The sequence below is a fragment of the Geospiza fortis genome, unplaced genomic scaffold, assembly GCF_000277835.1.
Source record: "Geospiza fortis unplaced genomic scaffold, GeoFor_1.0 scaffold78, whole genome shotgun sequence".
Taxonomy (NCBI): Eukaryota; Metazoa; Chordata; class Aves; order Passeriformes; family Thraupidae; genus Geospiza; species Geospiza fortis.
Genome location: NW_005054339.1, coordinates 186,616 through 202,916, shown reverse-complemented (window position 1 = coordinate 202,916; position 16,301 = coordinate 186,616). Strand labels below are relative to the sequence as shown.

At 40.6% G+C, this 16,301-nt stretch overlaps 1 protein-coding gene across 1 annotated transcript in view; it reads left to right on the top strand.

Annotated features, from left to right (window-relative positions):
* Window positions 1-11,145, top strand: part of SHISA5 (shisa family member 5) — a 21,198-nt gene extending 10,053 nt beyond the window's left edge. The window contains exons 4-6 of the mRNA XM_031058202.1: window positions 5,340-5,455; window positions 5,756-5,971; window positions 8,112-11,145. Of these exons, the coding sequence (XP_030914062.1) occupies window positions 5,340-5,455; window positions 5,756-5,971; window positions 8,112-8,188 (409 nt within the window). The 3' untranslated portion in view covers window positions 8,189-11,145. The remainder of the gene's footprint in view (window positions 1-5,339; window positions 5,456-5,755; window positions 5,972-8,111) is intronic.
* Window positions 11,146-16,301: the final 5,156 nt, after the last annotated feature.

The window sequence follows — 16,301 nt, the reverse complement described above, 5'->3', positions numbered from 1 at the left end:
GCAGTATGTGGCACTCTATGGCTGTGACTAAAATGTTACTTAGGCATCTCTGTCTGGGGACTTGTTTGGGCATGCCCTACACCTGAGTCAGGGCAAACGTGGATATTTCCATTCCATCACATTTCTGGGAACTGGATCCTTTTCTGGAGCAGTAAGGAATGACATGCATATACTCAATTTTTTTTGTTTTACTTTTAGGAATGGCCTAAATTATCTTTTGAAGTCTTTCCAGACCACCCCGTGTTACAGCCATAACTCACTATTTGTAAATGTTTGTTTTGAAAAGCAGCAGTGCTTTTGAAAAGAGCCTTGCCAATGTGTTTCTCGAAGCATGGAACAAATCTTGGAATAGATTAAAACTTGCACAATAAAAAGGCTTCTTAAACTAATTTTTCATTACTAGGTGGTCTCATTGTTAATTTGGACTTTTTTTTTGTGTTTTAAGACAGAATTTTTAGTGTGTCCTACTCACATGATGGCATAGATATGTGAAAACTTCCTTTGTATCAGCTTACAAAATGTCACTGACTTAAGTGATTCAAACTGTTAAGAAGAGTTAAAAATACATTGCTGGAATCAAAACTTTGATATTTGAAAATGCCTTAAATAAACTGTACATTTTTTCTCCATTTGACTGTTCAAGATCTCCAGCATGAACAACTGCCTTGAGAATTAACTTCTACAAATAGTATTATTTAGATCCTGGTCTTGGTTCTCACATTTTAATATGTCCATTGCATCTCATTCAGTCCTGAAAGGCAAGTAACTCCCTTTATGTGAGCTGATAGATATATTAAATAATTAGACAGTTTTAAAGTGAGTCTGAGAGACATTCTCATTACACATACACTTCACTGCTTTCCAAAGGTGAGAGGATAGGGGTAGAAGTGGAGGTAGGGCAAGGCAGGAGGGAGGTGGTGATAGGAAAGGGCAGGATGTTATCTCTCCATTTTTACTGAATGGAATAAGTCTCTCCATGTTTGCCTTTCTGTACATTTTATGAGAAGTTACAGTTTGTCATTGTTGCAATAAAACTGCTGTTAATTTGATTTTGTTTTTTATGAAATCATTGGCAAAAGTTCACTTTCCTGTGAAGAGAAAGAAGCAGGAAATGTCAGTGAATGAGCTCAAGCTGTTTATAACTGTGTGTGCTTTATTTAGACGATGGTGTATAGAATGTGGGAGTCTGGAAACCTGAATGTGTCTGACGCCAGCAGAGCACTCGGCGCTGCTGCTGTGGCCACCCTGATTTCTGCACTCTGACGTTTGTTTGCAGAATGCAGGGGTCAGGTGTGCTTTTGGTTTCGTTGGCTTTTGTTTTCTCATGGTTAACCATTCAGGGGAGGAATCTGTAAGCAACAATCCCTCACGTTTGTCCTTTTTCATTTATGTACAATGCGAACGGTAATTAAATTATCATTTAATGTGAATACAGTTTTTTCCAAATATTTTAGGGCCCTTTAGGCAGATTCATCAGGTGAAAGCAATCAAATGAAGCATTTTTTGTCTAAGAAGGGAGTTAGCACACTGCAAGGCAGTCTTTATACAGTGCCTGGAATATCTTGTCTCCTGAAGGTTAGAAGGTTCACTGAGTAATGTATGTAGAGCACCATTCTGACTTCACTTGACCATCATCTGTTAGTGGCAGCCCTCCTGCACCTTTTTCAGTAGAGGGATATCACTTAAATGCTCAAGAAGTGCTGAGACCAGTACTCCTTGGGCAGTAAAAAAAAACATTATTACAGAAAGGTAGTGACTGACCATGCAGAAATTCCAAGTGTATTGCTAGTTTTGGTTGTCAGTAAAAATACTTAGGAAAAAAAAATATTTTTGAAGAACTCCAGTGTTGAAAGAGAGTGTTGATGACATGAATGACAAGTTCTCAGCACTTACTGTTTTTTCTGTAAATGTCTCCCTACTTTATGCTGTTCTAAGACATTAGCCTGAATGAGCCCAAGCACTGGCAGGAAAATTATCTGCTGTGCAGTAGGTGATAAAAATGCCTGCCAGTAATCAGTTGTTGCACTCCTTAAAGAACTGTAAGAAGAGCTAACTCCTTTCTGTTATTTGACTTGCTGGGTTGTCTCTGAAAGTTTTTAATTTGGTCTGCAGCAATCAGACAGTGTTTCGGTGGGTAGGAGTGGATCACAGTGTTTGCACACACAAACACAGAACTCCAGGTGTACACCTGACACACGTGCACCTCAAACATGTGTCTCCATTTAACTCTTCAGAAGATGGGTGCAGAATGTCCTTGTGTCCTGGTTGTGTCATTTTGCCAAGGACACAAGTGATCCAAATGCACAGGGTGTTTCACAACTTGGTGAAGGTGGGGACATGGTGTGTTGGTTTTTTAGCTTTGCTTTTGTTGTGTTCCTTATTAGAGGTAGCAAATAGGAGATATCTGCTTCATTGAGCAGAAAACTTTATTAAAAACAAACAAATGGAGCCCATGGTCAGTGTTTTTATCTGTTGATGGCCCTCAGCTTGGCTGCAGATGGGCTTGTGCTGTTTTCTCTCCTTGTATCAGAAATTAATTTAGTTGTGAAAGATAAGAGGGCTGTTCCAGTTTCCTGCTGTGCTCGGTATTTACGATGAGTAAATATTTCTGCACTTTATCTCAATTTTTCTGGTATCTTTGATTCTGCCCAGCCTTTGCTAAAGTTCTAAGAAATTCATCGTCTGTGCAAGTGAAGAATTTTAATTGTCTTTGTCAGCCCTAATCTCTTTCCTTGACACAAGAATTTCCTTCCTTAGCATAGTTCACTACAAAAAAAGGTGTTTTTCCTTTACTGGGGAAAAAACCCAAGGAAGAACCTACAAGACTTCTTTAGTTTGTCTGTGCTGCTGTTGCTGGAGAATAGCTGTGTATCATGGGAGTAATGTCAGCTTCCCTAGTGAGAGAGCTCTTTCAGGATTGGTCCAGAAGTGGAAACAAGTGAAAGGAAAAAGCTCTTGGCTGCTCCATGAGTATCAGAAATTGCAGATGACATTTCTTGTCCTGCAGTTTCTGAAGGTGTCTGTAGTTTGTCACAGGTGTTCTTGCTGTTTCTTGAGAACATTGGAATCAGGATTGTAATTCAGTGTATGAATCCTTTGAGTGCAGTTCTCTCTCTTTTCTTGAAATCACATTTGTATTTTGCTTTTTACACCAGGCTTGAAAGAAATGGGATTTTTTGGATGGTGATGAGCCAGCTGTGAGCTTACTGTATGAGGGAGTGCTTGTGAGGATGAGAGGGCACTTAAAAGCCGCAGTTCTCTCTCTTTTCTTGAAATCACGTTTGTAATTTGCTTTGAAAGAAATGGGAGTTTTTGGATGGTGATGAGCTGGCTCTAAGCTTACTGTGCTGAAGTGAAAATAGTGCTCATGAGGATGAGAGGGCACTTAAAAGCTGGGTTTTTAGGAGTGTGTGTTTAGGTCGGCATCTCAAAAATGTTCTGTGCAAATAAATGGGGCAAAACATGCACGTGTTCCTCAACACATTTATTTTCACCTTTACATCCTGTGGTTGTGTTGCAGTAATCCATTTATTTTCCTGGCAGTGTCTTTGACATGGTTCCTGTGACTTCAGGAGGCTGCAGCAGTTCCTGCTTCCTGTATCCCATTCTGTACCTCATGGTTGTATCCATAGTGTTGTATTTAGTGCTTCACAAAATCAGTGCTCAGTCAGATACAGTTAGAGTTTCATAAAGTCATTGTTTTGAAAGAGGTTTGACTCAAGCTTATTCTAGCTTTTGCAGAAACAGAATAAAATTGATGCAACCTCTCTTAAGGTGAAAGAATGCATTTTAAATTGAGCCTTTTTTATTTGTCAGTGCTCAGCTTACTAAGGGTTAAGTTGCTCTAGAAGACAGTGAGGTGAGGTCTTTTAAATTTGGGCTAGGGTAAAGCATTTTGCAATTCTTTTTGTCAGTGATTTAACCTTCCAGTGTCACTGATATTCAAATGCAGTTGTCACATTTGGTAACCAAGTGAAAATTGCTGGATGCAATGGAGATGTTTTTTTGTTTAAAGCTGTTAACAGGAAACTGAGCTGGGGAAAAACCCAAAGAGAACTCTGTAGCCAAAATCTCTACCAACAAACAAAAACAGGATAGATGTGAAAATGGCTCTCTGGTCTTTATTTTATAGCTGATTGTTCTTTAAAGCTGGCTTCCTGCAATTGTCCCAAAACTGATGCATGGTGTGTTTTCTGAGAAATAAAAGAGTGCTGGAGACCTTGGCTTCCATGGAAGATGGGCTTTATTGATTTCAGACAGTAAGAAACAGATAATTTCATTTAGCACTTTAAGGGAGTTTGTCGCAGACATCTTTTTATGAAAAATCCTTTCTTAGGACTTTTTCCCTTCTGAGAAGCTGAGGCCTCAGAAACAAAATGTAAACAATGGTTATCTGCTGCTGTGGAATGCAACAGGTAGATCTGTGATTGGTCTCGGGTAGATGTTTAGAATTAGTGACCACTCACGGCAGAGCTGTCTCTCTCTCTCTGTCCGAGCCACAGACCTTTGTTTTCATTCCTTTCTATTCTTAGCTAGCCTTCTGAGATGAAGCTTTTCCTTCTATTCTTTTAGTGTAGTTACAATGTAATATATATATCATGGAATAATAAATCAAGCCTTCTGAAACATGTGGTCAACATTCTCATCTCTTCCCTCATCCAAGAACCCCTGTGAACACTGTCACAGGAGTTGTCACTGGCTTTGCTGTGATATCTTTTCTCCCCTGTGTGGTAAATAGAACTTGTAAAGCTTTGAGAGGTGACTGGTTTTGTCTGCCTCCATCATTTGGTGCTTATCACAGGAGTCAAAGCTGTTGTAATCTCTGGTCTTCCCATAATAAATTTGGGAGTTTTAGGCAGTGTTTCTGTATCATGTAGCCTGGCATACTTGCTGTTGCAGAAAAGTCAGGATTTCAGTTCTTCCTAATGGTATGAAACATGGATTCTAAAATACCTGTTTACAGAGGCCAAGGAACCTGCCAAGAACATGTTCAGGGCTGAGATAGTCTTGAGTTTGGGACTGGGAGCTCTTAGGGAATGTGGTAAGAACTTGCTGTCACCCCAACAGGTAGGGTGCTTCATTATGGGCTTGCTCTGAACCTGTGTGTTCACACTAAAACAACAACAGTCACAGTCAGACTAAAATGAGAGGGACCAAAGACCCCTTGTCAGGGGTGGTTCAGTGGCCCTGGCTTAGCAGACCTGACCTCCTGCAGCACTGCCTTGCACAGTTATTTCTTAGTCCAATAAGTACTGAGAGATTAGGGATGGAACAATGTGTTTGCTGCAGATTTGGTTAAGGAGTGACTCTTACCAATTCTGATGGTCTCTATCTTGCAGTTTTGGAACCATTATTGCCATTGGAATTACTGTTTTTGCAGTGATTGTCATCACTATTATTCTGTGCCTCACCTGCTCCTGTTGCTGTCTGTACAAAGCATGTCGAAGACCACGCCGTAAGTAGCTCTGGATTTATTTTCTTTTTCAGATCTTTGAAGAGGAAATTTTTTTAATCCCTCCTGGAAAATTGTGTTCTTATAAGAGGTGAACATACTCTGCTCAGAAGTTGCAATACCAAAATATTAAAAATAAGCATTTAAGCAGCTTCAGAATGTGAGGTTGCAGAGGGATGTTTTGGAATATTTTCTGAGCATTTAGAAGTTCTCTTCCATCCTACCATATGGGGGGTCTGGGAGTTGTTGGGGTTTTTCTTTAGGGACCAGCAGCACTAACCGTGTTCCTTTTCCTTGCTGTAGCTGTGGTGACCACTGCCACCACGACAGTGGTTCACTCTGCCTATCCCCAGCAGCCAGCAGTGCCACCCAGCTACGCAGCAGCTCCGTACCAAGGCTACCAGCCCGTGGCTGTGCAGCCCCAGCCGGGCATGCCTGTGGCTCCCTACCCTGCCCAGTACCCTCCCCCTTACCCCACCCAGCCTGCAGGACCCCCAGCTTACCATGAAACTGTGGCAGGTAAGGCAGCACCAAGTGCTTCTTCAGCTCTTGAACAGCTCAGAGACAGCTGCTCTGGAGCAAATCTTATGTTATTTACATTTATTATTGTCTGTGGCTGTGTTAGTACAAATGTCAACAAATTTTGTAAAACTCAAGTTGTGGTGGGTGCTGCTATTCACCCTGGTGGAAATTTCCCTCTCACTGTTTCTGTGTTAAGCATTGCCAGAGGAGGTGTGAGCTGGAGCTGTACTGGCAAAGTTTGGCAATGTGTGGGACTGTCAACACATCCAGTAGAACATTTTACTAATTCAGCTGACATTTAATATTAAAATCAAAGTCAATTAACATACATGCATACATATATATGTATACATGAGTTGGATGTTTCCACATTCCCTTTCTAATCTTGTATCTGTGAGCTCTATTCTGTAAGAGCATGTAGTGACAGGACAAGGGGGAATGGATGCAAAGTAAAGGACAGCAAGTTTAGATCAGTTATTATTTTATTATATATATATATATATAACTAGTTATTAGTTGCTAGATTAGTTTTTAGGAAAAAATTGTTTACTGTGAGGTTTGTGAGGCCCTGGCACAAGTTGGCCAGAGAAGTTATGGGCACATGTCTAGAAGTGTCCAAGGCCAGTTTGGATGGAGCTCTGAGCAACCTGGTCTCCTGGAAGGTGTCCCTGCCCTTGACAAAGGGATTGAAAGGAGAAGTCTTTTGACAACTTGCAGTTAGAATTATCAGAATCTTTTTTCTTCAGCTTTCCTTCTTTCACAGCATTGTTTTCATGCAGCCTTATTGTTGCAATGACTAATTCCCATTTCTGCTGGTAATAACTATTTTCTGAGCAATTGGCTCCAGACTGCTCACAGGGGCCAAAATTAGGCTTTTACCTGTAAGATCTTGTTCTCTTACAAACCTCACTGGTCATCCTTTTAAATAACAAAGTATAGTCCTGACTAGTAGATAATGCCTTTAGAAAGTAACTTCCAGGACAACTTGGATATAAAATGGCTTTTCATGGTGTGAAAGATTTGCAAACAGTTAGAAATTGTATATTAATAATGTGCAAACCAGCCCCGCATGTGAAAACACTGACTTGGCAGGACTGTTGACTGTTTTTCTGTTATAAATGCCAAAGAAGCTGTGGGTTTTAGGATTATGCCAAAGTGCTTTGGCTTCATCTTTTTCATATGAGGGAGCCAATAAATTAGTCATTTCACTTCTCCTGCTCTCTGGTTTTTCAGGCTGTTGCTGGTTTTTAGTTTTAAAACAGTTGTTTTGTTTTGTATTTTTTGGGGTTTTTTTTCTTTCTGGGAACATACCAAGGGACTTTCCTTGCTGGCAGCTGAAAATGCCTCACAGTGAGAGTTCTTCCCTTCATTTCTCCTGCCTGTTAACCAAGGAGCAGGCTGTTGATTAGGTCACGTGCCAGGGGAGAATACCTGCTCTGCCACACAGGAGCCAACCCCACTCACTTTACAAGATCAGCACAAGATAACCACACTTGCACTTTCCAGGGATCTGATCAGGTGCTACTTGAACAAACTTGTGCTCTTTGACAGAGCTGAAAATGGAGATGCCCCTTGAGAGCAGCTTTTCTCAGAACAGTAGAAAATAAAGATCTTTTCCAAGGGATGCACATCTGGTATATAAGTCAAACTCTTTCATGTGCTGAGCAGTGGTGGGATATTTTTTCTCTTTTATTTTACTTCGTTAATTAATTTTTTGACACTTAGCAGGAAAGCATTTTCCCTGAAGGAATCCTAATATGATTTCTCTAGTCCTTTTACCAGTGGTTTTTTTCCTTAGCACACTGTCAGGTATATCCTCTTGTAAGTGCACCCATTACTTCCACTGGCTCTTTTTTGAGCCAGATCTGTTCCTTTTTTTTAGACTGTGTTCTCCCCTAAAGGCTGCTCACCTACACTCACCATCAAAAAAGCCCCAAAGCCAACAAGAGCAAAAGTTTTTGTGCTCTTACTTCTGAAATGCAGATGTTTTATGACAAGCTGTTTTCAAGTCCAATTAAGATACTGGCTAAGTTGTACCTCTTAACTGTGCACTCAAAACAGAAATTGCCATTTTATCTGTAGAGTTCAGAATGTATATTTTACAAATCTGTTTTTTTCTTGTGTTTTGCTTTTGCAGCTGGTGCTGGAGCCCCTTACCCTACCCAGCCCCCTTACAACCCTGCTTACATGGATCCTCAGAAGCCCACGTATTGAAAAGCTTCTACTGTGCTTCTGCATACAAAACTTTTCAAAATATCATTTGTTCTGTTTACACCATGCACCTGTACTATATTTTTCTGGAAGACAACAATTTTTTGTTAAAGTAGAGTGAAAATCAGTTCAGTATCTTCTTTTTTTTTATGCTCCAAGAAAGGAGTATTTTTCTTGCAGAAGTTCATTTATACCTCAAGCAAATACAAAAAGAGATTTTGCTCTAGATACAATGAGAGAAGCAAGAAGAAAGAGTATTTCATAAATACACAACCACAATACCATTTGCTGTGCAATAATTTTGAGAAGAATGGTCTAAAATGAGCATTTTCAAATACCCAAAGCTGTGGCAATCTTTTGCACAGTATTAAAATGTAAAATATTGACCTCTAAGAAACTACCTGATACATGTTATGTAAGTTCTGCCTGTTTTGAAGCTACTATTGTTAGGTAAGCTACCATTTAATACATTTAATTTATCATTCAAAAGGGAATTTTCCTTTTTTGCATCACATTTACCTTTGGTAAGGGGTAGTACCCCATGTTTAATGGCCTTTGAGCTAGTTCTAAATAGCATGAGTTGGTTATTTCCTTGTTTTCTGTCCCAATTTTAAGGTTTATAAACTGTGCCTCCATTGGCTGTTATAGCTAGAATTAAACAGACTTTCTGCCACTTAAAAGGACCAAATAGATCAAAAGCTGAAACCCTGAAAATTCTCCATAAAAGTTAGTGGATGAGTATTTCTTGTTCAGCTAGTATTGGACAAGCTTACTTCAGCCATCTGTTGTTGATGAGTTTGGAATTAAAATCAGCCCCTTAATCACATGTTAACAGAGGTACCTTGGCTGCCTCATCACAGAGAAGGAATTCTTTTACAGGAGGGATGGGATATCAGCAGAAGATTGGGGTTTTCCCACTGTCTCTAGTGGGAACTGTAGGTGGCAGGAATCTAAGAATTACAGAGCTTTATGAATCCAGTCTGCATTGGAGTAACAGTGTGCTGGGTGAGGGGCCACAGTGAGCATTAAACCTCCCCTTTGTCTTTAGCATTCCCATAAAGCTGAGCAGAGAATGAGAAGTCAGGGAAAGGAAGGATTTGTCACAGGCAGGTGACAAATGTATTTTTAAAAAGGTAATGCTTTCAGTCATGAAACATCTTGAGACATCCTCATGGCTGTTAACACTGCTGGGGCTTTAGGCTTTATGAATCTTTCATTGCTCAAACAAATAAGGTGGGGGGTTTTTTCACTGTCCTCAACAATTCTATCTTTTCCAACATTGAAATGCAATTTGTTTTTAATCCTCATAGAACTATGTAGTTATTTGCATGTATCACTGTGACATAATCACTGAAATATTTTTAACATATCTTTTACACTGATTTTACTTTTTTAGAGAGGCCATTGAGCCATTTGTCCTGTCATTCTACATTTGGGGTATATTATTGTTTGGTGGCATTGTTTTACCTCACAGAGTGGGTGGAAGTTGCTGTTGTCAAAGGCAGCCTTGTTCCCCTTCCTGATTTTTTGAGTCTATTTCTGGATTATTACAATTCTTTTTTTAAGAAAGTTTTCAGGGCATTTCAGAAGAAACTTGTTGAAAGTTTTTACACTGGGGTTCATGACAACTTGTGCCCCTCTGTTACACCTCTCTGAGTTTTGAAGTTAATAGCATTAAATGGTGCCCAGAGGCACTTACAGAGCATTTCTCTGTGTGTCCTGTGTCTGTGTTCCTCCTCTTTCCTGCCATGTCAGCTGAGAAATTGGGCAAAACTTCATGACACTGTCAGATGTTACGTGGGACCAACCAAAAAAGGATGGTGTCTTCTGTATGGAGGAGGAAGTACTGCCTTAGAAATCTGGAATGCTTCTGTGGGAGAGCACTGAATAACTGCAGAAATAAATCCCATGCTGCAGATCCTACCCCTGGTGGTTTTTCATGGAGAAGGAGGGCAGAGATTGTTCCAGCACCTTTGTTATTCTGTGTGGAGCCAGGGAGAGCACAGGTACAGCATCCAGTGTGGGGTTCCTGAGTTGTCACTGTGCCCTGCTCTTCCTGTCCCCACCCCGGTGTGACAAAGGGAGCAGTCACAGTGTCATGTTTGGGTTGTGAGAGGGAAATCTGCAGTTTCATGGCAGGATGGCTCAGTCCTCATCCCTGAGGAGATGGGAGGAAAGGAAGGAGGCAGCAGTAAGGGACATTCCCAAATATGAGGTTTTGGGGTGGAAGTTGTACAGACCAAACAGATGGTCCTGAATTGCTACTGCTCTGTGTGGGGTGGTGGAAGATGAGGGTTAAGGAGCCTGAAAATTGACACCTTTCCATCAGTGGACATGTGCTAATGATGGGTATGTACAAGTGAAGAGATCAGTCATTAATGTACAAGGAACTGCCTTAGCAGTACTATTACTAATTCAGTTACAAAACTTATTGAAAGAAGAGAAAAGGGTCCAGTTCAAAATTAATCAGATTGTGATTAATTTCTTATTGTTAGTGCATTAATCATCATTAACAATGAGGTGTAGGACCGAATTTTATTTGGTTCTTGCCCTGCAGCCTTGTTGAAACTTGTTTTCAAATACTGAAGAGAATGGGATGGTTACAGAAAAGATGGAGATGATCCATAAGTTTTCAGTTTAAGCACTGCTGATGTGTCAGTCCCAGTAGCTGTTGCCTTCACATCACACTTGTTCTCCACAGTGCTCTAGGGAGGGGGGAGGAAGCGAAGACTTTAAATGTTGATATATCTTTTTTTTTAAAATTCTGTAAGTGCCTTTGTTTCAGAAATGTTATGTGAAATTGAAGACAGTAGAATATTGAATTTACTAGATAATCATTGTTGCTTTTGTTACATACTGTAACCTCGCTTTGTATGTTGTTTGTAGGTTAAACATAAGTATTCAAACCAAATGGCATAAACTCTATGCACCTTTGTAATAAATTCAGTGTTTGAAGTACATTCTGTGAACTTGGTTTTCTTAGCCTCATTTTGAGTATTACTTAGGGGTGTTTCTGCAAAGCTACATTTTCATTCATGTGTTTGACAGCTGGTGTTACTGAGTGTCCTTCAGGTCACCTTGTATCATGAATACCACTTTTGATGGTGGAGACTGAAGCCTAACCAAAGTTACAGATCACGAAATAAAGCAAGGGCAGTGTAAGCTGCTGAATGATCCTCTGACAGGCTGCTGCTGAGCAAGTCCAAAAGGATTGATTCTAAGGAAGTGTAATTTCATTTAAAATACCTTCTCAACCTGTTTAGACTTGTGTGTTGAGTATTGTGCCTCATTCATCAAATTGACTAATTCAGCATGAGGTAAGTGGTGCTTTCTACTCTTGTCTAAAAACGTTTTTGCTGAAGTGTTTATGTATTTTATAGTTTTGATAAAAAATGTTTTAGAAAGGTTGTATTCACACTCCCAACTCATTAGTCTTTCACTTGAAAATATTTTCTTTAAACAGTTCAAGAGTATTCTTTATATGACACCACACAGCAGTGAATTGTTTAGTGTATCAGCATTATTACCTTGAATTGCCAGCTGCATTCTAATGTAGCATTTAAAAGAAAAACAAAGGGAGAAACACGGAAATTTAAAAACCACTAACACCCAATCAAAACCCCATAATAATTGGGTAGTTTTGTAGTGTTACTCCTTGAGTTTGTTGGAGTCTCAGCTACAGGCTGATAATGTGTTGGAGATGCAACATAAATAATTTCACTTCTAGTTTTATTTTGCATTTTCTCTTAGTTGACTGGGGGCAGCAGACAAAATGCGTGCTCCTAAAAACCTAAATCTAGAAAACATATAATTAATATTTGGGCTAGAAATGACACCAGGAAATTGCAGTTATTTGTGATGATTTTGTTGGCACTGCTTTTTTCATGTATTCCTCTTTTCCCATGACTTTCAGCAGGTGCACCTGTGCAGTATGGCTGAGTTTGAGATTGAGAGGCAGAGAAATGCTCAGAGGAAAGCTGTGTGCCTTCCCCTCTCTGCACACAGGGCTGAGGAGCAGAACCTGGGGTTTGATTAAAACCTGCAGATTCCCTTAAGGAGCACATAGGGTTTCAAAGGTACCTTTACCCTTTATTACTGCAGTTAATGGTTGTATAGGAGAGCAAATGGCTGAACTGAAAGCTGAGAGCCCAGGGTTAGGTGAGGAATATTGCTGATTATGTTTTCATAACGTTTAATCTGCAGTTGTCTGTGGTAGTGTGAATTTTTCCAGAAATCAACTTGGCATGCATTTAAAACTCATGGCAGGGTTGTGTGGGAAGAGCTGGACACACAGGAGGGAAAAACTTCAATTATTGCCAAACAAGCAATTCTTGCCTGTTTTATTTTTTCCAAGTATGGAAACTCAGTGTCGTATCTCAGCATTTGTAGTAACTCACCAGATTTGCTTTAACCAGTGGTTTGGGGCATGTTTTTTTCTCTCTGGTTATTGTTTGACCTTATCTAGTTGTTTTTAGGTGCCAGGCCTGTACCACAGGAACCTGGTCAGATTTACAGCTTTTCAGTGAGCCATACAGAAGGGGGAAAAGTGCATGAGTTAAACCTGAAAGGTGAGAGAAAGCTGAAGAAAACGTTACTTTATCCTTTCAAGAGCTCAGGCTTCTGCACTGATGGAATTGTGTCCTCTGCAAAGGCAGCCCCCTCTCAGAGCCAGTTACCATTATAAAATAACCTCTGATATCCCATTTCCCTTACTGCACTCAAAATAATTTTTAAACCAGCAGCCTTTTCATTCTAACACTTCTTGTTCCTGCAATGGGATTTGTGGCTCACTCTGGTACCTTGCTGCCCCTGGAATCAGGTAGGATGTCATTCTCAGACTGTTGGACAGGGGCTGCAGCTCAGCTGTGCTGTAAAGAAGGTTCTTTAGCAAAATAAATTGTTCATTGTCAACACACTAACCTACAACATGATTAATGCATAGATTAAAACATCACTGTTTGTGTTATCTCTGTTAGGACACTCTACAGGCATTAGTTATTACATTCTGACCATGTATGAAAATAAAGTGGCAATTTCCTCTGGGTATTTTCAAAAGCAGCTTAGCCTTTGAGCAACTATTGCACTGACAAGCTTTAGAACGAAGTTTTCAAATTAGTCCAGGCTCAGCAGTGCTGGCAGTCACACTTCAGGTGTCAAGGTATTGGCCCTTGCTCTTAAGCACTTTGATAAACTTCAGCCACAGTGGGTTTGTAGATCTTTGAAGACATCATAGATCTCCTTTTCTTATCAGTGTGCTAAATTACAATCAACAAAACCAACATTTTTAAACAATTTACACTGGAAGTGAAAGTTTGCATTTGCTGTTACATTCACAGAGATAATACAGTCTGTGCAGGCAGAACTGCTGCATTTGACCCTAATTGTAACCATTTGGCCATTATAGCCATAAATAATACTGCAACAAAACCATTCAGTGCTTAGGATGACTTTGTTCTAATTGTTTAGCACAGGCTTTTAAGCAGTAGCTCACTCGTGGGATTAATGTAAATAAACCCAACTCAGGTCAGGGATGTTGTGTGCTACAGAAGAAGACATTTTGTATTTGCCATCTTCACCCATGTCAGTTTGGTTTAAAAAGATGGGGGTTTGAGGCCTGACATGACACAAAGCAGTTTTTTGGCTTCTCTGTGGGAGTTTGTGTAAGCTGAGGGCTGGATGAGCTGCAGAGGCCCCTTCCAACCTCACCAAGTCAGTGATCTGCAAGGTGTAGAATTGAGCAAGGTTTCATTGAGCAGGGAAAAGCAGCTCTGGTGAGCTCAGCTTTCAGCCAAGGGGAAACCCTGGTTGCTATCCCCAGGGACAAGGAAACAGATGGGTGACTGCTGCTGAGGAATGTGATTTGATAATCATGTGTAGAAGATGCCTAGTGGATTTCCTTTGCTCAGCACTTCATTGTTCAGTCCTGTGCCTGTGCTTGATGCCAGAGTAAATTGCTTTTCTCATTTAATACAGAGGCACAGCTTATCTGTAACATGGTGGGGAAATGAAAAGCTGCTATGGTGGGAATTCTTCAGGGAGTGAAGAACTGATGATCAGGGATGATGAGCTGTTGCATACATGATTGGATCTTTTTTAATCCTGAGAAAAATTCCAGGAGAAAGTAAAAAGGAAGGAATTGCCGAAGGTCAGCATAATCTTAAAACAATCCTGTCAAGGTTGATCACTGTAAATGTCTTAAATAATTCTGGTGGTTCTGTAAGTATATTTCTTTTTGCCTTTTCTCTTTAGTACAGCCTCATTTTTCCTTAGGAATGTGAACAGACAATGCCTTCATTTTTAAAAGCTGTGGTTTAATTTCACAATAACATGATGTTACTGTGATCCTGCCAGTCAAAGTGTAGGGGATTGGATCTGTTTGGTGTATGGAGCCTGGGTTGTACTCCTTTGAAGTCCAGAGTTGGGAGAAAATGAGACTGTAAATGTACATGTTTGGGTATTGACTGTTAGAGGGGGTGGATGGGAAGGGATGCAGAGCCAGGAGGGAACAGTTAAGAGTTTTCCTACCATTTTTTTCCAGAGATAACTCTTCTGTTTATATAAAATTTAGTAATAATCCACTTCTCCCTTTTTCCAAGTTGCCATACACACACCCTTTAGATGAAGCCAGGATTTTTTTAAACAACTTTTTAGAACTGGATTGCTCCAGCAGTTTGGGATTCTTTAGGGAACTGTTTTTTGTCTGAGTTCTTAACAGTTCATTTGGTTTGTTCACCCAGATGGGTTAAACATCTCTTATCTCTATAAACTCAAATTGTTTAGAGAAATTAAGTGGTGAGAACTGTTGAAAACTGATGATCACTGCATTTTGGGATATCTGAGGAACTATGACTGTCATATCTTTGTTAGGACAGCTCTAAGCTTGCCCCTCACAGCAGGCTCATGGCCAGATATTGCTTTACCACAGCTCCTGCTCATTGGGCTGTTCTTAAGGAATTATCTTAATGTTTATTTTGGTTTTGAGGAAGGAAAGGGCTTTTACATGCACTTTCCAGGTCTTCTCTCTAATCCTGAAGACAAGGAAATGTTGTTTGGTGATTGTTTTTTTTTTTTTCTGGTTGCTTTGTTTATTTGCTTATTTATTTATTTTACATAGACAAGTGAAATGTTTTTTGTCACACCAATAAATGCAGCTTGTCCAGGGCCTGGTGACAGTTCCAGGGTTGTGACCATGCAAGCACACACAGACTTGGAAGGCTTTGCTGCTCTGTGCCTGTGCATCCTTCCTTGGTGCATTACAGCAGGAACATGGCAGTTTTGCAGATGCTACCAGGGACTTGAAACCTGTTACTGAGAGGAGCAGTTGGCAGCTTGTGTTTCACAGAAACGACCTGGCCCTGCCTGCTGCAGCTGCTGCTCAGAGAGGAGGAGGCTGAGCCCAGGCTGGGGGGAGGAAGGAGCTTTGGCCCTCTGGAGGTGCTGGATTATTATCCCAGTTCTTCAGTTCTCTTCCAAAGCAAGAGCCAAGCCAGGAGCTTGCTGAGCACCCTGGAGTGGGCTCTTGCTGCAGGGCAGGTCCCACCTTCTTTGGGCATGACCAGAGAATAGAATGTCTGCCAATTTTCCAAACTTCCCTCTTCTGTACAGTGTCTTGTCCTCCTGCTTCCTGGATCCAGGCTTGTTCTTAACCAAGTCCCTGTTGAAAATGGAAGAGAGCTCTCCCATCTAACCCCACACCTGTGGGCTCATTTTAATAACTCACTTCCCTTTTTAGGGTCTAAGGCTCAGCTGGTGACCTGCAGCCCAGTGTGACAGTGAGGGTCATGCACACTTCAAAGGTGAGGCAGCAGCTCTTCCTCCAACCCTTGGTGCTGAATCCTAGCAATGAGAGGCTCCCTCATCTTCCTCATGACCAAAAATCCCAGGCATTGTGCACACATTTAAATATCCTTCTGTTGTCTAGGATGCAACCCTCAACAGTACCGTCTTACTCTTTTAGAGGGAATTGTAAAGTGTTAAGTTCTAGTATTGTTTGTTTTGGCATCTCAGTAATTACTCTTTCAGGAGATTGGTCATCTGAGCTCAATTTCATCAATCCTCAGCAAGAAATTCAAAGCCCTGCAGTGAACTGCCAATTCTTAAGTTACTTCTAGAAGGA